Source organism: Dendrobates tinctorius, unplaced genomic scaffold (assembly GCF_039654945.1).
Source record: "Dendrobates tinctorius isolate UK_male_01 unplaced genomic scaffold, ASM3965494v1 ptg000111l, whole genome shotgun sequence".
NCBI lineage: Eukaryota > Metazoa > Chordata > Amphibia > Anura > Dendrobatidae > Dendrobates > Dendrobates tinctorius.
The window spans coordinates 11,881,671-11,905,294 of NW_027361779.1; the positions used below are offsets into that span (position 1 = coordinate 11,881,671).

General features: G+C 45.0%; 1 protein-coding gene across 5 annotated transcripts in view; it reads left to right on the plus strand.

Moving 5' to 3' along the window:
- Positions 1-23,624, plus strand: part of FBXL4 (F-box and leucine rich repeat protein 4) — a 130,580-nt gene that overhangs the window by 97,552 nt on the left and 9,404 nt on the right. For all 5 annotated transcript variants that reach the window (XM_073589521.1, XM_073589522.1, XM_073589518.1 and 2 more), the window contains exon 5: positions 13,840-14,053. In XM_073589521.1, coding sequence (XP_073445622.1) covers positions 13,840-14,053 — 214 coding nt within the window. The remainder of the gene's footprint in view (positions 1-13,839; positions 14,054-23,624) is intronic.

Below are 23,624 nucleotides of genomic sequence, written 5' to 3' on the forward strand. Positions count from 1 at the left end.
ATCAAAAAAATTTTGGCACTCAACTCGTTGCAAAGATGAAGAATTTTTATTTGCAGTCACAAATATAGACGTTTCGGCTGTATCAACTAGCCTTCATCAGTAAACAAGACTGCTCCTATCTCTATAATTTTCTGGACATTATATTGTGTTGTGAGTTCATTTTCCCCTTCACTACTGAGGCCCGAGGAACTCCCTCTTCTGGTAAAGAAAGGTAGTGAGCCTGATTATCAAACACCTGAGCCTGATGATGATGACTGGCTGAGTGGAGTTACCGACTGGGTATAAGGCTGCCGACGCCCTTCTGCCCTGCGGGTAATTTCTCTGGGATCCTTGGAGACCAGTCTGAATTCCTGCTCTTCTAAAGCTAAGTTTTCTGCTCGGCTTTTTGCATTTGTGCTTTGACTTTGTTTTGCTTTGTTTTTCTGGATTTCTGCCATTCCCTGCTGGGGTGTGCTGAATTCCTTTAGCTCTGTCTTCTGAAAATACCTGAGTGCTGATTTAGTTTTTGAAGCCTAGCTGCTTCAGGGTCTTTTTCCATATCAGCTTGTTGGCTTATGTCTTTGATAGGGTTTTGGCAGATTGCAGACAGCAACCTTCCTTTCCTGTTCTGTTTAGTTAGCTTGGGCCCCATCGTTTGCTCAGCCTATCTTTCTATCTGTGTGAGTGTTTTTTCATCTTGCTTCACCGTCATTATATGTTGGGGGCTGCCTTTTACTTTGGGGTCTGCTCTGGGGCAGTTTAGATTTCCTTTTCTGTCTTTAGGCTATTTAGCTCTCCGGCTGTGATCGAGGGGTCTAGGGCATCGTAGGAACCCCCCACGGCTACTGCTAGTTGTGTTGATAGGTTCAGGGGTCTGCAATCTGATAGTTGCCAACTTCTCTGGTTTTCTGGACGTAGCTTCTATTTTTGTGTCTGCCTCCTACGGTGACTCAATCATAACAATATTGTATGACCAATAGTAAATTAGGTGCTATTGGAGGTGATACCATCCACCATGTAAGAACTGGTATATAAACTGTTAAATCCTGTGACTCATAGAAAACCCCAATTTCACACTGTAAGAACAGCAGCTGGCTGGTCCACACCAGTGGTGGATGCCGTGTTCACACAGGTCCTGCTGCCACCCACCAACAACAGACATTTTAAATTACAGCCAGCTGCTGTTCTTACAGCGTGAAATTGGGGTTTTCTATGAGTCACAGGATTTAACAGTTTATATACCAGTTCTTACATGGTGAATGGTATCACCTCCAATAGCACCTAATTTACTATTGGTCATACAATATAATGTCCAGAAAATTATAGAGATAGGAGCAGTCTTGTTTACTGATGAAGGCTAGTTGATACAGCCGAAACGTCTATATTTGTGACTGCAAATAAAAATTCTTCATCTTTGCAACGAGTTGAGTGCCAAAAATTTTTTGAGCATGTGGACAAAGACACGTAGGACTTGATGACACCACACAAATTCAGGTATAAATAAAGTAAAGTTTACTTAAAGTAAAGTCACAGTACATAGACAAAACCAGGACACACGAGGTCATCAGGACATCAGGGCAAACGAGGTCATCAGGATACACAAGGTCGTCCAGACGCAGGCAGGACATCAGGGTCACCAACAGGAGATCAGAGTCACCGGCAGACATCAGACGGTAGTCGTTTGGTTCCAGACATCCTACAGGCACCGCTGCAGTCATCCGGCTCCAGGCAGCAGTCATCAGGTTTCAGACTGCGGTCGTCAGGCTCCAGGCATCGCACCTAGGAAGGAACTCAAGCGTGATGGTACTAACACCGCAGGATTGCTGGGTCTGCTTGAAGCTAGCACCGCATGGTAGTCAGAGCACAGCATAATAGATGCTCAGCAGGAACACTGGTTGCAGGGCTTCAAACACAGAGGGATTCCATGAACATAACACAGCAGACAGTTCAGACATGGACAGGTACAGGGTCAAGGATTCAAGCCTGGATACACCACCTCCAGGGCAGGGCGAATTTAGACAGGGTCAGGTACAGGATCAAGGATTCAGGCCCGGATATACCGCCTCCGGGGCAGGGCGAGGGAACAGGACAAAGCAGGAATCAAGGCAGGGACTTTGGAACCATAACCGAGACAGACGAGGTCCACAGACACAAGACACACATGGCAAAGTTCAGGAGCTTTGTGAGTTGTTAGTAGCTCTGGCCCCGCCCATAGGGCAGGTCAGCTTATAAAGGAGCTGCCCCTCAGCAATTGGCTGGGGACAGCATTTCAAGTACACACACTAAGGCCTGTTTCACACATCAGTTTTTTTCGTTAGATAAAATCCGCTAAAATGGTGGACAACGGATTCATTCATGTACTGACCACAATGTTTGGCACCGGACCGTTGTTTTAACGGATCCGTCGAAGGAAGAATTTTAAAGGAACCGCTGCCTGGGGGGGGGAGAGAGAATTTTTTTTTGCGGCCGAGGCAAATCCTCCGGGCATGCGCAATGTAAAATGTGGATCCGGCCGTTTCGGCGGACGCCTACATTTTGGCAGATCTGCAAAAAAACGGATAGCCATCCGTCAAGATCCGGCAGTAATGCAACTCAATGGGAAAAAAACGGATTTGCCAACCAAAACGGCAGATTTTGACTGATTTGAAAAAAATGATGTGTGAAACAGGCCTAAGGCCGGAGTCGCACTAGCGATAAAATCGGACGAATGCAATGCGATCGCATTGCATTCGTCCCAATATTATTCTATGGTGCTGCTCCCATCATCCGTTTTTTTTTCTGTTCCTCAGACCGAGACAATCGCAGCATGCTGCGATTGTCACCGATTTTCGGATCGGATTTGCCAATGCAAGTCTATGGATGCGATTAAAAATCGCATTGAATACGCACCACACGTGTGACTTGCGATTAAATCTCAAGACTTCTCCAGGTCAACAGGAAAGAGCATCAGGCATTGGCATTGGATGTCAATTTGATGCTTAGATGCGAATAAAATCGGTTTATCGCTGGAAAATGGGATGACAGACGGATCCCTGAACAAGAAATCTTTGTGCGATTTTGTACCGTAAAAATCGGACCGATTTTTTAATGGTTGTGTGTGACTCCAGCCTAACCCTGATAAAAGCAGGGAAGGTGTGGCTGCGCACACCCTAACCACACACAGAAACCATTGCAGCACAATCAGTGCAGGAACTGCAGCTTAGAGCACCTGGCATTGTCTGCAAGCCTAGACACATGTGGAAAGTCATGCACCAGCTGCAAATGACCTCACAACCCGCGGACAGCTTCCACAGCGGCGACCAGAGACCGCACATGTGAATGATCAAGCAGCAGAGCAAAGACCTAACACCACATGTGCAGCTACGCAGCAGAGCAGGGAACAGCAGGCTCCATACAGGTAACAGCCAGCAGTATCCCAGCTCAATTAGGGGGAAAGGAGTAAGGGGTTAAAGCAAAAAACATGCATTGTCACGCCGACAACCAAATACAAACAGAACAACGTGACAGATTTCCTCTTTTTTTGTGTCTGTGCATCTTTGACATGAGAATTTAAAAAGTGTATTTCTGTTCTTTTGTTTTTTTTATTTTTTTTCTGCTTTTAGGCTGTGTGCCCACGATGCGTTTTGTTAAGCGTTTCCGCAGAGTTTGAGCCGGCTCAGACGCTGCAGAAACGCTTAAAAGATGCATCAAATTAATTAGCATGCGTTTTTGGCTTTTTGTGCCAATGCATGCGTTTTTAACCGCTCAGGAATCGCTTAGCGGCTAAAAACGCAGCATGCCCATTAATTTCCGCATTGCTGAGCGTTTTTAGCCATCCCCAATGATCCCAGAAATTGCGCGGAAAAAGACGTGCGATTTCTGGGAAAGGGATCCTTTTCCTGAGCGTTTAAAAACGCTAGCGTGGGCACATAGCCTTAATGATGTCAGATGGCTGCTTCACAGTCCTTCAGCTTTCTGTTCTGCTTTAAATGGTTATTCACATTTTCATTCATCTGCATGACTGGAAAGTGCTTGTGAAACCAGGCCTTGTTTCCATTTTCTTGTTATTAAAGCACAATCTCCCCTCCCCTAATAATTTGTTTGTTTTTTTACTGCCTATTGAACGGGCCACCCACCAGAGCTGCAATCTAGCAGAGTAAGCTGAACCTGTGCAGTGCTTACAAGATCTTTTTTTCTGTTGAGCTTGTAAGTGCTGCTCTGAAGATGCCCTGGATCACTGGAAGGTGATGTTATTTCACGATCGAACCAGCTTCAATGTCAGTATGCTTCTCTGATGCCTCAAGCAAAGAAAAACAGCAGCCCAGCTCGACACACTGCTAAAACCCAATTCAACTCATTTAAAAGCTGTCTTCTCACCAACGCATTTCAGGTCCCATATTCTTTCTTAGTCCTGGTCTTATCAGAACAACTCTGAGGCTGTAGAGACAAAGCTGCCTCTTATGCCAACATAAGCCTGGCATGAGTGCAGAGTGCCCGTGTGAAATTGAGGACCATATACATGTTACTACACAGCACCAAAACAAAACCATTTTTCTAAATATGTATGTTTTGCATTTACGTATAGTCTGTGTAAAGTCAATGCTCTGGGACCTGAATAATATATACCAGTGTCAAGTCTTTCCGTTTGACACCCCAGATAAAATAGCCGACTAGGCAAACAAATGTAAATGAAAGTCAGGTTGTTTTCTGTTATAGGTATCGGGATCTTATGCCATCCTGGAATAACATGACGTGTTTAGAGGAAAAGTATCCCTAGAGCAAAATATCACTTCAAGCCGATACCTTTTTCTATTCTTCTTGAGGAGAAAAATCTAATTCTTTGAATGCATCAGCATAGTTATGAGAGCCACCAGTGCTGTCATTTTCCACACCAAGCTGCGCTGTGCTTTGCAAGTCAAAACTGTATTTAGGAAGCATACTGAAAATGTGCAATTGTCAGACTTGTGTAGGGAAGGAGAAGGTCGGGAAGGCGCTATCACACCATGAGCGCCTCATGTCAGGAGCCAGAGTAGGTAAGCATTACACCTTTCCTAATTAATTCTTTCACAGGTTCCTCTCCTGCACAAGATGTTGGCTGGTAGCAGTGATTTACGAGTCCATATATTTCCACGTTTACCTATTGACCCCACAGTAAATGACTGTTCCTTTTCACAAATTATCAATGTGCTATATGTAAGCTTCTGTCCTTTCTTTCACAATGGAGGCTTCACACCTCTTTGTGCTGGCGTCGAACATACAGTAATATATTGTGCTGCTTTTTTTTTTCTTGGATTAAATAGAGTATGGGTCCACTGGTCGCAGTGTACATTTTAACCTCAGGTATACATTTCAATACACATGCATCCAATCTACACATTTCAATGATTTAATTTAATTTGGTTGCAGTTAGGTAACATTCAGATGTCCATTTCTAGCCTGTCCTTATTAAAAAAAAAAAATGGACCAATTTCCAGCAGTGTGCTGGATCCGATTTTCATCACTGTTTGGCTTCTTTTTTTTGTGGGTGTGCATATGGAATAAAATGATGGCACACGGATGGTAAATGACACTGACCAATTGGGGTTTCTCGAGCTTCCCCTAGACGTCCGTGACTAAAGGCCTAGAATGGCATCAGTGGGCCGTCTGAGTTCTTCACAGACCCATATATTAGTATTGCAGAGTTTGATCTACTTCTTGGATCAAAACCGACGTGTAGAGATTAAGAAACAAAACAAAGACACATGAACAGCTCTATAGATTATAATGTTTTTTATCCATGAAAATGGGACTTCGGAATGAGGCTTTATTCAGTCAGAACCCGGTAACTGTTTTCTGTATCGAAAGAGGACTTTTAAAAAAAGTGTTTTAAAGCCTCTTTAAATTTTTACCCAATTTAGTTTGTTTTTCCTGTTCTAAATAATCCTTGCAGTTCTTTTCGCCGCTCCTTAGCCTCTGCTTCTTGAGTCCCTTACTCAGTTATGCATCCTGGTCTCTAGTAATGATGTTGTTTTGACTGATATGTAATACGGAAATTTGGTGAAAATTTTGCAAATTTTGCAATTTTCAAATTTTGAATTTTTATTCTGTTAAACCAGAGCATAATGTGATACAAAATAGTTAAGAAATAACATTTCCCACATGTCTACTTTACATCAGCACAATTTTGGAAACAAAAATTTTTTTTTGTTAGGAAGTTATAAGGGTTAAAAGTTGACCAGTGATTTCTCATTTTTACAACAAAATTTACAAAACCATTTTTTATAGGGACCACCTCACATTTGAAGTCACTTTGAGGGGTCTATATGGCAGAAATTACCCAAAGATGACACCATTCTAAAAACTGCACCCCTCAAGCTGCTCAAAACTACAAGAAGATTATTAACCCTTCAGGTGCTTCACAAGAACTAAAGCAACATGGAAGGAAAAAATGGACATTTTAATTTTTCCAACAAAAATTTTTTTTTAGCATCAATTTTTTCATTTTCACATGGGCAACAGGATAAAATGGATCCTAAAATTTGTTGGGCAATTTCTCCTGAGTACACCGATACCTCATATGTGGTCATAAACCACTGTTTGGGCGCACGGCAGGACGTGGAAGGGAAGGACCACCATTTGACTTTTTGAATGGAAAATTAGCTCCAATCGTTAGCAGTTGCCATGTCGCATTTGGAAAGCCCCTGTGAGCCTAAACATTGGAGCTCCCCCACAAGTGACCCCATTTTGGAAACTAGACCCCCCCAAGGACCTTATCTAGATGCATAGTTAGCACTTTGAACCCTCAGTTGCTTCACAAATTGATCCGTAAAAAAAAAAAAGTACTTTTTTTTCACAAAATTTTTTTTAGCCTCAATTTCTTCATTTTCACATGGGTAACAGGATATAATGGATCCTAAAATTTGTTGGGCAATTTCTCCTGAGTACACCGATACCTCATATGTGGTCATAAACCACTGTTTGGGCGCACGGCAGGACCCAGAAGGGAAGGAGTGCCATTTGACTTTTGAATGGAAAATTAGCTCCAATCGTTAGCGGACACCATGTTGTGTTTGGAGAGCCCCTGTGTGCCTAAACAATGGAGTACCCCCACAAGTGACCCCATTTTGGAAACTAGACCCCCCAAGGAACTTACCTAGATGTGTGGTGAACACTTGGAACCCCCAAGGGCTTTACAGAAGTTTATAACACCGAGCCGTGAAAATAAAAAATAATTTTTTTTCCTCAAAAAATGATTTTTTTAGCCCGCAATTTTTTATTTTCACAAGGGTAACAGGAAAAATTGGACCCTAAAAATTGTTGTCCAGTTTTTCATGAGTACGCTGGTCCCCCATATGTGCAGAGGAATCACTGTTTGGGCACACGTCAGGGCTTGGAAGGGAAGTAGTGACGTTTAGAAATGTCGACTTGATGGAATGGTCTGCGGGCGTCATGTTATGTTTGCAGAGCCCCTGATGTGCCTAAACAGTAGAAACCCCCGACAAGTGACCCCATTTTGGAAACGAGACACCCCAAGGAACTTATCTAGATGTGTGGTGAGCACTTTGAACCCCCAAGCGCTTCACAGAAGTTTATAACGTGAGCCGTAAAAATAAAAAATCATATTTTTTTTCACAAAAATGAAATTTTGCCCCATTTTTTTATTTTACCAAGGGTAGCAAGAGGAATTGGACCCCAAACGTTGTTGTGCAGTTTGTCCTGAGTATGCTGATACCCCATATGTGGGGGTAAACCTCTGTTTGGGTGCACGGTAGAGCTCGGAAGGGAAAGAGCACCGTTTGACTTTTTCAACGCAGAATTGGCTGGAATTGAGATTGGAAACCATGTTACGTTGCAGAACCCCTGATGTGCCTAAACAGTGGAAACCCCCCACAAGTGACACCATTTTGGAAAGTAGACCCCCTAAGGAACTTATCTAGATGTGTGGTGAGCACTTTGAACCCCAAAGTGCTTCACAGAAGTTTATAACACAGCCGTGAAAATAAAAAATCATTTTTGTCCTCAAAAAATGATTTTTTAGCCCGCAATTTTTTATTTTCACAAATGTAACAGGAGAAATTGGACCTCAAAGGTTGTCTAGTTTGTCCTGAGTATGCTGGTACCCCATATATGGGGGGGAACCACTGTTTGGGCACACGTCGGGGCTCGGAAGGGAAGTAGTGACGTTTTGAAATGCCGACTTGATGGAATTGTCTGCGGGTGTCAAGTTACATTTGCAGAGCCTCTGATGTGCCTAACCAGTGAAAACCCCCCACAAATGACACCATTTTGAAAACTAGACCCCCTAAGGAACTTATCTAGATATGTGGTGAGCTCTTTGAACCCCCAAAGTGCTTCACAGAAGTTTATAACGCAGAGCCGTGAAAATAAAAAATGATTATTTAGCCCGCAATTTTTTATTTTCACAAATGTAACAGGAGAAATTGGACCCCAAAAGTTGTTGTCCAGTTTGTCCTGAGTACGCTGGTACCCCATATGTGGGGGGAACCACTGTTTGGGCACACGTCGGGGCTTGGAAGGGAAGTAGTGACATTTTGAAATGCCGACTTGATGGAATGGTCTGCGGGCGTCATGTTACATTTGCAGAGCCACTGATGTGCCTAAACAGTAGAAACCACCCACAAGTGACCCCATTTTGAAAACTAGACCCCTCAAGGAGCTTATCTAGATGTGTGGTGAGCACTTTGAACCCCCAAGTGCTTCACAGAAGTTTATAACGTAGAGCCGTAAAAATAAAAAAATCATATTTTTTTTCACAAAAATGACCTTTTTGCCCCCAATTTTTTATTTTACCAAGGGTAGCAAAAGGAATTGGACCCCAAAAGTTGTTCAATTTGTCCTGAGTAGGCTGATACCCCATATGTGGGGGTAAACCTCTGTTTGGGTGCACGGTAGAGCTCGGAAGGGAAAGAGCACCGTTTGACTTTTTCAACGCAGAATTGGCTGGAATTAAGATCGGACACCATGTTGCGTTTGCAGAGCCCTTGATGTGCCTAAACAGTGGAAACCCCCCACAAGTGACACCATTTTGGAAACTAGACCACCTAAGGAGCTTATCTAGATGTGTGGTGAGCTCTTTGAACCCCTAAGTGCTTCACAGAAGTTTATAACGCAGAGCCGTGAAAATAAAAAATCAATTTTTTCCCACAAATATCATATTTTAGCCCCCAATTTTTTATTTTCCCAATGGTATCAGGAGAAATTAGACCCCCAAAGTTGTTGAGAAATTTTTCCTGAGTACGCTGATACCCCATATGTGGTGGTAAACCACTGTTTGGATACATGTCGGGCTCGGAAGGGAGGGAGCACTGTTTGACTCTTTGGACGCAAAATTGGCTGGAATCAATGGTGGCGCCATGTCACGTTTGGAGACCACCTGGTGTGCCTAAATAGTGGAAACCATCTCAATTCTAACTCAACCCTAACCCCAACACACCCCTAACCCTAATCCCAACCATAACCCTAACTACAAGCCTAACCCTAATCCCAACCCCAACACACCCCTAACCCTAATCTTTACCCTTATTCCAACCCTAACCCTAATTTCAACCCTAATTCTAACCCTAATCCCAACCCTAATCCTAATTCCAACCCCAATTCTAACGCTAACCCTAATTCTATCCCTAACCCAAATTCTGACCCTAACCCTAATTCTAACCCTAAAGGAAAAATAAAACTAAATATATTTTATTTATCTTATTATGTGTCACTAGCTATGGGGGTGATAAAGGGGGGCTTTATTTACTTTTTTTTGTATTTTGATCACTGTGATAGTTTATCACAGTGATCAAAGTGTACCTGTAAAATGAATCCGCCGGCTGGCAGACTCGCGGGCACACTGCGCATGCGCCCGCCATTTTATAAGATGGCGGTGCCCATGGAGAGAAGACAGCAGGACATCGGGAGGTACCGGGACTGATAAGGTACCGGGGGGGCTATCGGAAGGCAGGGAGAAGTGGAGGGGGAGCAGATTATTGCGGCGGCTGCCGATCGTCGCCGTCAGAAGGTGGCGGCGGCACATCGCTGCTGCCAGCCGGGTGGGGGGGGGTTCGGATCACGATCTCCAGCCATGTCCGATGCTATTGCAGCATCGGCCATGGCTGGATAGTAATATTTCATCAAATTTCATTGATGAAATATTACTATCGCTCTGATTGGCTGTTTCACTTTTAACAGCAAATCAGAGCGATCGTAGCCACGTGGGGGCGAAGTCACGCCCCCTGTGATGAAGTACAAAGCCCCCTGTATCTGCGGGTCGGGTGCTCTTCGAGACCCGCTGTTTACATTGGAAACCAGCTCCCAGCGTCACTGATCGTTGGTCTCGCTGTCACAAGCAGCGATGCGCGCTGGCCAGCGGGAGACCAACAATCAAAAAATGGCCCAGGACGTTCGAGCGCGATCAGCAATACCCGGCAGGGGGGCTGGTTGCTGATACATCTCACACACAGCGTTTTCACTGGCGAGATCACTGTAGCGTCACAAAATCAGCGATCTCGATGGCGATCTCGCTGTGTGTGATGGGGCCTTTACTTTACATATACATGGTGTGATTGCTACTTAGTGATGGCCCACTTAGATACCTCCTGTCGTCCATAGAAATGTGTAATTGTACCCAGCACCATAATGTACGCTCTGCTATGGTTGTTAGCAGCAACCTTTCATTGACATCTTTGTGTGTGGGGAGCAAAGTATACATAGCCTTAACATGACTGACAGACACCTGTAAAGCCTGGGCCGGTGGAGTATATTAGCTGGGGTATTGCTAATAAAGCACAGATGTTTAACAAGTAGATAGGGAAACCCTGCTGGCTCCACCACAACTCATGTATCCTCAGCACTAACATGGGGACTACGTGTCGGTGGCTGTGGCGGCAGGGTTGTCAGGATCAGGTTCAACATGATGTAGTAATGTTTGAAAATGTTGTGAAGCTACCAATTCAGCCATATTATTGACAAAAATTATTCAAGACTAGGGATAAGCGAACAGCTTCAGATAATGGCTATAGCACTTACCGAATAGCTGCATCGGGAACCCAGACACCTGGAGCGCTCTCGATGATCAGCTGTTTCACCGTCACAACACAGGTATGGATAGCCCAACAAACAGGCTCTCCGTGCAAGTGTTGTGACTGTCACACAGCCATAACACATGCAGCTGTGGCGCCGAACATCTGATCATCGGGAGCGCTCCAGGTATCCGGGTTCCCAATGCAGCTATTTGGATAAGGAGTTATCTGACGCTATTCGCTTATCCACATTCAAGACCCTTTCACTTTATATCATGAAGCTGAAGTTTGCCATTCAGCAAGAACATGCATAATTCCACATGTTGCTAAAAATTAATCCCTACACACCCTGCTTACTACAGCAAAAGGTAATGAAAGTTAAACGCTGAGCAACGCTTCATTTTTTAGCTAAAAAAAACCCCACAATATTCACATGGCAGGCAATGTGTATTCCTTTAATAATGCCACTGCAGTTCTAATAAAAATGTGTCTTTTTATGGCTCTATAGACGTATAACATAAAATGTTGATGTCACATAGCATACACCTTGAAAGTATGGAGATTCAATTTTGGTGGACGACAGTTTGATAAATGATTGTGGTCACATTTAACAATTGTTTGTCTCTGAAGTAGAGATGGCAGTGTGCATTACAATAATGGATCAGTGATGTGTAATGACTTTATTTAGTAGTACACACATTCCCCATCACATCAGACAGCACTATGAGCGCTCTTTAATATGAGATAACTAAGTACAGTTTGTTACGACCAAAGGAATATCATGGGTGCACAAGCCAAACCGCTCGCTTTGATGGCGAATATGTGGCCCAACCACTTAGTAAAAACAATACTTCCATTACTGCAAGCCATCTGCGCTCTATTGTCAGCAGGTTGTGGTGGCCCTCCACACGAGTGTCCCAAAGTTCAGGGTGTTGTTCCACCAGAGGTATTAGGTGCTCCATATCCATCTGAGGGACATTATATAAATCAAACACAGGAGAATCCCTGCACAGGTGCTTCCACAAACTACTACTTCACCTCACATCTGAAAAGACCAAACGGAGTTAATTAAAGGATCTTCTACTCAAATTCTGAACACCTGTGTAATAAAGAAATAATGTTTTAAAAAAACGCACACAGATGACACAAAGTCATCCCTGTGCGGGCCATATTGCAGACCGTGCTTCCGGAAAAACATAGACATGGCTACATGTTGTGGACACAGTCCGTGTGAACCAACATGTGCGCAGCCCAATAGATTATAATGGATCTACGTGTGTAACCGTTACCGCTACATGTGAGAACTGTCACCACACGTGCTGGAGACAATGAACCGATGTGTACGGTGGCCCTTAGGTAGAAGAGTAACACATGAGGAATTGTTGAATAAAGACTGATTTATTATGCAAATCCCTGTTAGGGCTTGTGCAGGCGTTGAGTTTTTGCAGCTGATTTTTCTGCACAAAAAACATCTCATGGTAGGAAACTCACATCACACCATACGCACTTTTTTATGCATTTTGGACATGTTTTTACTTGCTTTTTTATGCATTCATTTGAATGGGTGAAAGAAATGTCATGCTGCACATTTGAAAAAAGCATTGAAGATAGACCTCAAGGAAAAAAAAGTAGCATGTTCATGAAATTTCATTCATTTTGCTGCACTTTTACACATGAAAAATGCACTAAACAATACTCAATGTGTGCACAAACCTTTGATTTGTAAAAGGCACATGTTATTTACATTCTATGACGAGGCAGAAAACTGGTTATTACATGTATAAAGGTTGTAAACTTTTTGGCAAAAACTGAATAAATTCAGTAAAAGTTGTTAAAAACCTTGCTCAGTGTACAACTCACTTATTTTTCACTAAGACTATGGCCCATCATAAAATCTTTTGCTTCTCGTCTGAAAGCCTCACTAAATGCCGTGATTTCATTGTACAGCTATACTGTCACTACAAAGAATTTTTATCTTTACTTCGATCTTGTTCTGCCTCAATAACTAGTGTAAGGCCCACCCCCTGTCACACATAGCGACGCACCAGCGATCCCGACAACGATATCAACTTGTCAGGATGGCTGGTGTGTCGCTACATGATCGCTGGTGAGCTGTCAAACAGGCAGATCTCACCAGCGATGAGGATCAGCGACAACACGGGTAACAAGCGAGGGCGTTGCTTAGAAACCCGCTGTGTACCTTGGATACCTGCGTGCTGGTGCAGGGAGCTGGTAACCAAGGTAAACAGTGGGTTTCTAAGCAGCGATCTCGCTGTGTGTGACGGGGGCTTAAGTATCTTATGTGCTTCCTAAAAAGAGAACTGTTTGTTTGTCTTACCAGACCAGAAGACATTTTGTTACTTTGTCCAGTCAAAATATATTGTTAGACGTGCTACTTACTCATCCTTGGCACCGGTGTCGGACTGTATTGGCGCAGTTGCTTTGACTCTGGGGGCCCACTGTTCAGCTGCAGGCAAATCTTACATTATCCTCTGTCATAAGATGACCTCTGCTTTCATATGTGAATACATTTATTAGTTTGTGGAATGAATGATAATATGCTGCTTTTGTCTGTACATAGAGAATCAAATGTATTGGCCAACTACTGTTCATGGGTTGAGAGGCTTACTACTGCACGGGGCCCATCAGTGGATTCACCTGTTCTCCTGGTGGGCCAGTCTGAGCCTGAGTGGCAGGCGCCCATGTTAAAAAAGTAAATATGATCGAGTGTTCTCTCTTGTCACACGGTCTTGCTCCAGTGCACTTAGGATTTCAGATGTATAGAGAGAACTTACACAACCGCCTTTGCATTTCTGTAATCTCATATCTGCAAAACATTTGTGTCTTCAGTCTCTCTCTTTTTGTCTCCCATTTTCAGACTCTTGAAAGTGTGTGGCCCTGAGCTAGTACGTCTTGAGCTGGCCTGTGGCCATTTCTTAAATGAAGCGTGTCTGGAAGTCATAGCAGAGATGTGTCCAAACCTCCAGGAATTAAATCTCTCTTCTTGTGATAAGCTGCCACCTCAGGCTTTCAGCCATGTTTCTAAACTCTGTGGATTGAAACGCCTGGTTCTCTACCGCACAAAAATTGAGGTGAGGAGGACATCCTGATGTTTTTGCTTCATGCTTGCAAAGTTCTTTTACGGCATGAATTGAGCACAAGGGAAAATAGGCTGACGAAAATGACCAGATGGGAGGGTATTTCACGGTAGCGTTTTCTTTCCTGAACCCCCTGGCATCACATGCTATATGGAGGTCTAGGTTTGTTTGCACTTGTAAGACTATCACCATCTGTTTTATAAATGATATTTAAGTGTTTTTCTGCAGGGCAGTACAATGATATGGTATATAGATATATTTGTGTATTGACATGCAGTAAAACATTGAAATATCATTTGTAACTGATGGTGAAGCTCTTAAGAGTGAAAATAAATTTAATAAAACTGGAAAAAAATAGATTAAAGTGTAACTTCTTATTTGATTTTTCATAAACCCAATAGTAGTCATGAAAATAAGAAACTTCATAATGTATGTGATCAGAGAAAACTGCTTCTTTCTTCTCCTGGTCTGATCATTCTTACATTTTTCAATTTAGGGGTAAAATCTGTATTCAGTGAATACAGATTTTCCTTTAACTGAGATAGATAACATTTGATGCTAATAAAACTCTGTGGAGAAATGTAACCCATCATTTCAGGAGAGCTTGCAGCAAATTGTCAGTGTCTGCTTCCAGCTTCTCTCTGCTCCTCCTTCCCCCTCCTCCATAGGATTTTAACCCCTTCCCCTGGATGCCTCCTTGTATTCAGCTGGTATTATAGCTGACACCCTGCTCTTACTGCCAGAAGTGGTGCCCACATCGCTCTCGGCAGTTTAACCCCCTTATATGTTATCGATATCAACTGCAGCATTTAGAAGGTAGGGAGGGGGCTCCCTCTGCCACCCTCTGATCGGTGCCCCCGCAATATCATTGCGGGGCCCCGATTGTTGTCATGGTGACCCGACATGATCATGACAATATCCGTGTCGCCAAGCAATGGCAAGCCCCTTAGACCAGGGTTCCCCAACTCCAGTCCTCAAGGCCCACCAACAGATCATGTTTTCAGGATTTCCTTAGTATTGCTCAGGTGATAATTGCATCACCTGTACAATAACAAGGGAAATCCTAAAAACATGATCTGTTGGTGGGCCTTGAGGACTGGAGTTGGGGAACCCTGCCTTAGACCATGTGTAGAGCAATGTCTAAGTGGTTTGTGTAAGTGCAAAACTGACAGTCATAAACCATTGCAATGTGTGTCTCCAGAAGCACAAGTTGGGTATAACGTACTGGTCACTACAACGGCAGTTTGCAATTTTCAGTTAGCAACATTCATTGCTACTTGTTTCTGGGAAACACCCATGGAGTCAAAATTGTCACTAGACCTGCAAGTTAATTCCCATAGGGGTAAAATTTCCAAAGTAGGGTCACTTTAGAGGGGATTCTGCTCTTCTAGCACTTAGGTGCGCTGTATATGGAGTCCGCAAACTATTTTATGAAAAGTTGAGCTACAGGAGGCAAATAGCGCTCCATCCTTTCTGAGTCTCGCCGTATTGTTAGGGTACGTGCACACGCTGCGGATTGTGGTGCGGATTTGGCCGTGCGGATTTTGTAAAATCCGCAGGTAAATCTGCAGGTCAAAAGACCTGCAGTTTTACCTGCGGATTGGCCTGCGGTTCTGCCCTGCGGTTTTTCATCTCCACAATGGAGGAGATGGCAAACCGCAGCGGAATCCGCAGAAAGAATTTTACCACCAAATTGAAAGTGAAAGATCAGTCCAGGAGCGAAAAGAAGCAGATTTCTCTGATAAATTATATTACAAAGTTTCTTATTTTCATATGTACTGTTAATCTATATATACCGTATATAAAACTGAGTGTATGTATGTGTGTGTGTATCAAGCCACCCTCACTCCACATAGCAACCAATCACTAAGCATGTTTCATTTCACCAGAGCTGTTTAAAAGGTGAAAGCTGAGCTGTGATTGGTTGCTGTGAGCAACAATTTTCCTTGTAGACAGTCGTGGTAACTGAGCCCTATTATTCCTATAATTTCTATGGTGTTATCTTCCTTCTGTAAAGCTGGAAATAACACAAGACCACCCTCTGACACAGACTGCAGGGGGAAACCAGTATCACCCAGGATAGAATTAGATACATGGCTCAGCAGTCAGTACCACACAGGATAGGATTAGATACACAGCTCAGCAGTCAATATCACACAGGATAGGATTAGATACATGGCTCAGCATACAGTATCACACAGGAGAGGATTAGATAAACGGTTCAGCAGTCAGTATCACAAGGATAAGATTAGATACACAGCGCAACAGACAGTATCATACAGGATTGGATTAGATACACAGCTCAGCAGTCAGTATCACACAGGAGAGGATTAGATAAACGGTTCAGCAGTCAGTATCACACAGGATAGGATTAGATACACAGCTCAATAGACAGTATCATACAGGATTGGATTAGATACACGGCTCAGCAGACCGTATCACACAGGATAGGAGTAGATACACAGCTCAGCAGTCAGTATCACACAGGATAGGATTAGATACACAGCTCAGCAGTCAGTATCACACAGGATAGGATTAGATATGGTTCAGCAGTCAGTATCACACAGGATAGGATTAGATACACGGCTCAGCAGTCAGTATCACACAGGATAGGATTAGATATGGTTCAGCAGTCAGTATCACACAGGATAGGATTAGATACACAGGTCAGCAGTCAGTATCACACAGGATAGGATTAGATACACACTCAGCAGTTAGGAAAAACCAAAAATGTTTATCAAAAGGCTCTTGAATGAGTTGAAAATAAAATACTATCAATGCTTGGGTAATCGTTTAGTTAATTTGTGTTGCAAATCTGTAGTGTTGAATATAGGATGTGAAATGTTTTTATGTGCAATATAATCATTATAATTTGTTATAACTAACCACAGTTGGTTACTATGCCCAGGCAACGCCGGGCTCTTCAGCTAGTGTATGAAATAAAAATTAAAACGACGGTTATTATTTATGCTTTAGTTGTTGGAACCAGAATATCATTTTATGAACATACTGACTGCTGACCAAAGATACAAAGTAATGTGTCTGGCTTTTAATATATTCTATGTACTGTCAGTTTGTCTGGTACATTGGAGAGCAGAATGCAAGATTCAATAGATCAAATAAAGCTTGATTGTCCGATTTTAGCAGTCAGATATTTTAGACAAAATCGAAAAACTTCTGAGTTAGTTGACATTCAGATTTATTGACGTTGACTAGAGAATTGGTTTAGTCCTTATGGTTTTTTCTATTGGTCACTAAAAGGTTTGCAAGAAGTATAGCTGTTCATAGTCTTGTTTTAGGAATTACTTTGTATTTACCTTCATTTTGTTCACATCTTTAGTTTTTTGCCTTTATTCCAAGCAGTGTTTTGTTTGTATAAATCAGATGTCTTCTTTTTTTCAATCTGATGAATGGTTCGTTTATAGCGTTGACATCAAATACATGTCCGCAGTGTTCAGTAATGAGTTCAGTTGTACAAGAAACCTGGATACTGAATTGTCCTTACTTCTGTTCTTTGTTCAGCTTTGTTTCTTGCCTGGTAAATACCAAGACTTGAAGTATGGGTGATTTCAACTGTTGTTTGATTCGCTCAACCATATGCTTTTTTAAAAAAAATAAATAAATAAGGTTTTAGCTGTGATCATCTTCTGTCTGTTTTTGGCCAGTGTTTTGTGTTATTGTCATGTGTACTTTTTTTTTAACCCTCTCTTGCTCCATTTTGTATGGCATGAGTAGAAAGCTGTTAAAGGGAATCATGGCAGCAGGTTTTTGCTATGAAATCAAGAGCTACATTGTGTAGGGGCAGACGGCCTGATTCCAGGGTTGAATCACTTACTGGAATGCTTGTGCAGTTTTGATAGAATCCCAGTTTTCTCTCTCACCCATGACAGCACCACGGAGAGAGGGGGTCTGCCCATCAAGGACAGGAACCTCTCCTCCACCCCCAGTGGGGTTCCTGTCCTTGACGGGTGACCCGTGGATCCTGCAGCAGGCGGCAGGCTTACCTTTGAAGAGGAGCCAGGGCCGTCCCGTTCGTAGTCCTGGCAGCGGGGAGGCCCCTGCCGTGGCGGGGTCGGTGCCTTAAGCCGCCACCGCTGTAGCCGAGGGGCTGTACAGGGTGAGTGGGCGGGGAGGACCGAGCCGCCGCTCCGAAAAGGAGAATGGGGCTGGAGGGACGCCGGTACACACGGGGGCAGCGCGCGGTACAGAGGTGTACCAATATGGCGCTGCCCCGGAAATGGAATGAAGACTTCCGGGTCCCCGCAGTCGGCGCATGCGCATTGCGCGCTCCCTGGGGCACAGCGGGGCAGGCTGAGAGGAGGAGGTGACATCAGGGCCCAGGAGATTCAAAAGAAGACGGTGGGAGCTGCTCCTTGCTGGAAGCGTCCTATAGACATGGAGGACAGCGACCAGCATGAGGAGCAGCCAATGCAGCAGCATAAGGAGCCGCAGCAGCATAGGCACCAGCGCCGGCAAAAAGAAAAGGACGGGCGAGAGGGCCGGTCCAGTAGCCACTCCACGCAGCGGAGCAAGTCGACTGCGAGGAGCAAATCACCTCCTGTGGATCAGCCCGTGAGGGATCCGAATCCACCTCCCAAACCGGTACCTGCAACCGCGCATGATGGGGTAAGTGATCTATGTGAATGTCCCCCATTATAATATACTTCTTCCCCTTATTAGGGAAAGAAGAAAGAAAAGACAAAGAACAGGGAATGCCCCACCTGTAGAAGGCCGCTACCAGCAGCTTGGGATAAAAAACTCTGCGACTCCTGCATACAGGAAGTTCTTTGTGATGAAACCCCGGATTACGCCTCGGATCTAAGAGCGGTAATCCGATCGGAGTTTCAAAGTGCCCTTTCATCCCTAAAACGCAAAGAGAGGGGAAAGAAAAGGGACACAGTAGCAGCCTCCCAGTCAGAGGCCTCGACGTCAGGGGAAGTTACATCAAATACTTCAGACACCGACTCGTCATCCTCAGATGAGGAAACAGAGGGTCGTCATTGCTTTCCCCTGGATGAGGTAGACATGTTAGTAAAAGCGGTAAGGTCTACCATGGGGGTAGCAGACCCTCGGCCAGATAGATAAGTCCAGGACATAATGTTTGGGGGATTAGGCCAAAAGATACGCAGAGTATTCCCGCTAAACGAGAATATACAGGGCCTGAAAAAAAAAAAAGAATGGGAGAGACCAGATAGGAAGAACTCCACGGTTCCCTCCCTTAAAAGAAAATACCCATTTGACGAGGAAGCGTCCACATCCTGGGACAGAGCCCCGAAGTTAGACGTGGCGGTCGCCAAAGCCTCGAAAAAAATTTTCACTCCCCTTTGAGGATATGGGTACTCTAAAGGACCCATTAGACAAAAAGCTGATACTTTCCTCAAGGGCACCTGGGAATCAGCAGGAGGAAATCTTAGGCCAGCGATAGCGGCAACTTGTACCTCCAGAGCCCTCTCTTCGGCTGATTCGGTAAGGTTGTCATCCAAAACGGCAGCCCTGTCAAACGCAGCCCGAAGAACACTGTGTCGTAAATGTTGGCCTGGGGATTTACAAACTAAGATGAAACTGTGTGCCATCCCTTGTGAAGCGAAATTCCTATTTGGAGAGACTTTGGATGACATCCTCGAAAAGGCGGGGGACAAAAAGAAGCAATTCCCAAATTTAGGCCCTACAGGCCCCACAGGCTTTAAAAGGTCCTTTCGGAACAAAAAAATTTTTCAGAGGAGACCCCCGAGAGAACAGAAATGGGATGACAGAAGGAGAGACAGGAGGTTCTTCTTTGGTAACTCGTCCCGAGACAAAAAGCCCTCCAAGTGACTGTTTGCCCAGGGTGGGAGGGAGGCTGAGATTTTTTCTCCCAGCCTGGAAGAAAATATCGAACAACCCTTGGTTATTAAATCTGATAGGATCAGGGTTAAGGATAGACTTTCTCTCTCTCCCACCTCAAAAATATGTAGTGACCCCACTAAGATCATCAGTAAAAGAACAAGAAGCCTTCGAAAAAGAGGTCCTAAGCCTGTTGAACACAAAAGTCCTCCAGGAGGTTCCCCCCGCGGGAGAAAGGCAGAGGATTCTACTCGCCTCTCTTCCTAATAACCAAACCGAACGGTACCTTCCGGACAATTATAAATCTAAAAAGACTGAACGATTATGTAAAAAACGAGAAATTCAAAATGGAGTCGATGAAGTCGACCATCAAAATTCTCTTTCCACATTGCTTCATGGTAGTATTAGACCTCAGCGATGCCTACTATCACGTCCCCATCCACAAAGACTCCCGACAATACCTCAGACTTGCGGTCTCCATAGGAAGCGAAATAAGGGAATTTCAGTAGAGGGCCCTGCCATTTGGGATCTCGGTAGCCCCACGAATCTTCACGAAACTAGTGGCAGAGATGATGGCTCACCTAAGAGAACAAGATGTTCTAATAGTCCCATATCTGGACGACTTTTTAATAGCGAGCAACTCAGCCCAAAGATGCAGGGAACAGAGGGACAGAGTGATGGGCACTCTAAAAAACCTCGGATGGCTCCTAAAACTAAAAAAATCAAGGCTGGAGCCCAGGAATGTCCAGGAGTTCCTAGGCCTGATACTGGACTCAAACACCCAGGAGTGTTACCTGCCAGACCACAAAAAGGAGAGTATCGCTCAGATGGTAGCAAGAGCAATGCAGAACCCTTCCATGACGCTAACAAAAGCAATGTCACTGTTAGGGTCCCTCTCCGCATGCCTGCCGGCGGTCCAGTGGGTGCAGCTACATACGAGAGATCTCCAATGGGATGTTTTAGCCAACCAGTCAGCATTAAGAGGTCACTTGGAAGGTTACGTTACACTAGACTCCAAAACTATTTGTTCCCTAGCTTGGTGGAGACAACCTATCCAAAGGGATTCCCTGGGTGATAAAGAGGCAATACCCCGAAACAGCTGTCTGTGGATGTATACCATGTTTTGGCATAGGTGGTTTCCTTCATTGGAGACTGCCCTTCCCGTGGTTGTTCCTTCCCGGGGAAAGACCTGGCTGGTCATTGCTTGCGTTGAGAAACATGTGATGTTGTCCAACTGTTAGAGTACCTTGACGGAGATTAAAGAGTGACTCGGTGGTGGAAGCGAGGCGACCCGGCTCGTCGAACACCTTACGGAAGGTGTCCAAAAAGACGGAAAGCTGAGAAACGAGTGGTCATCCCGCTCCCAAAGGGGATTAACCCAAGCAAGGGCCTTCCCCTCTAAGTGAGAAACTATAAATGCTATTTTAGCACGATCGGTGGAGTAATGCTGCGGCAAAAACTCAAAATGCAAACGACACTGATTCAAAAACCCGCGACACAACACAGGGTCACCACCATACCGAGGTGGCTTACATAAGCGCGGTAGCAAGAGAGGAACCATGGCCTGGGCAGAAACGGATTGAATAGATAAGAGCCGATTATCTACCGACGACATATAGTTGAGGATCTGGGCCTGGGAGTCGCGTTGCTGCGCGAGTTCCTGCTGAAGACTGGCCAACTGGGCAGCATTCCCAGGCTCAGAGGACTGTAAGGCAGATAAACAGGACTCCATGGACTTGAGAAATAACATAATTCTAGTCTGGTTTTCCCGGAGGAACGCCAGCTCCTTTTGGACGGAAGCCGTGGTACCAGCGGGGTCCATGGCCTGTTTATACTGTTAGGGTGGATGGTCTGAAGCCGGAAACTCCAGGAGTGGACCCTCTGGATCGTGGCACCGAGGGGCCCCGGGCAAGCTGCCAGGTGGAGCCGATCCCTATACAGGGACCGTTAGGAGCAGGCCCAGGGGTTCGAGTACCACGGTAGCCGGTACCGAGAGGGACGGCTCGCAGGAGACACGGGTGGGTATGACTGAGGGACGGTACTGGATACTAGGAACACTAGGTGTGTACACGGAAGTGCGCTCAGTACAGGATAGTGCGAGACAGGTACACGTGAGCACGTGTGGCGAGTAAACCAAGCAAGACGCGTGCAAGGAGCACGACAGAGTACAGAATGGAGCAGCAGTTGTGCCAGGAGGAGTATTAGAGTATAGGGACAGAGACAGTGCCCGGAGGCACAGCGGAGCAAGAGACAGAGCGGAATGGAAGTTCAGAAAGGGTGCCCTGGAGCACCAAGAACACAAGGCGGAACAGAGGACCTGAGTACAGCGAACAGCCTGGCAGAGACACAAACGTCCCAGCCAGGAAGCACAACAATAATCAGACACCTCCCATAGGGAGAGGTCACCTGATATAGCACATGACTACTACTGGTTCCGGGTCAGGTCCTCTAGCCAGAAGCACCTGACCACTACCGCTTCCGGGTCAAGTCCTCCTTTACCATAGAGAAGACCGACCCGGAGACAGCAGTGACAGGAGTGCGCAAGCGCAAACGTGACATGGAGGAGGAGCCCCGGGGATGAGAGCTGCGCGTGCGCACCCGACGGGAGCCCCCGAGGGACCGCCGTACCAGAGGGAGTGATGTCGGGACCGAATCCCCGCCTCCTGGTGAGCGCGGCATAACAGACCTCCATTTAACAGCATGGAATTTGAAAGGGCACTGCTGAGGGGGAGAGGGTTTTCAGAAAACCTGGTTTCCACGCTACAAAAGAGTAGAAAACCGATCACAACCAGGGCCTATGGTAGAACTTGGAGGAAATTTCTATCTAGCTCTGGGGTAAGGGTTCAAGATGGAATCCAAATTGACAAAATTCTCGAATTCCTACAAAAAGGGTTAGAGCAGTGGCTGGCAACTAATACATTGAAGGTACAGATAGCGGCTCTAGGTGCCCTTTATAACCAGGATGTGGCAGGCAACCCTTGGGTGGCACGGTTTATGAGGGCCGCAGTCAGGTCTAGGCCAATAACCACCCAGAAAATACCGTCATGGGATCTAAACCTAGTGTTGTCTGCACTAACAGGGCCCCCATTCGAGCCCATCCAATCTGCACCCCTAAAAACCCTATCATTAAAAACTATACTTTTAGTGGCCCTAACATCCGCTCGCAGAGTGAGCGATATTCAGGCTCTGTCAGCAATACCCCCGTTCACTAAAATACTGGACGATAGTCATATTAAAACCTGATCCAGCATACCTACCTAAGGTGTCAACACACTTCCATAGGTCCCAAGAAGTGGTCCTTCCTTTCTTCTGCCCAAACCCTAGGAATAGGGGAGAGGAGAAATTTCACACCCTGGATGTGAAGAGGTGTCTAGTTCAGTACCTAGAGGCCACCAAGGGATGTAGGAAGGAAGGGTCTCTCTTTGTGTTTCCAGGGACCTTGGAAGGGACTCAAGGCATCCAAGAGTACCCTAGCAAGGTGGATAAGGGATGCGATTGCCCTGGTGTATTCATCCAGTGGGAATACCATCCAGGAGGGTCTAAAAGCTCACTCTACAAGGGCAATGGCGACCTCATGGGCAGAAATATCAGAGGTATCAATAGAGTAGATCTGTAAGGCGGCCACCTGGTCAACACCTTCTACCTTTTTTAGGCACTATCGCTTAGATCTAGCCTCTACGTCTGACCTGACCTTCGGGAGAAGGGTCCTTCAGGCGGTGGTCCCTCCCTAAGCTACCAATCT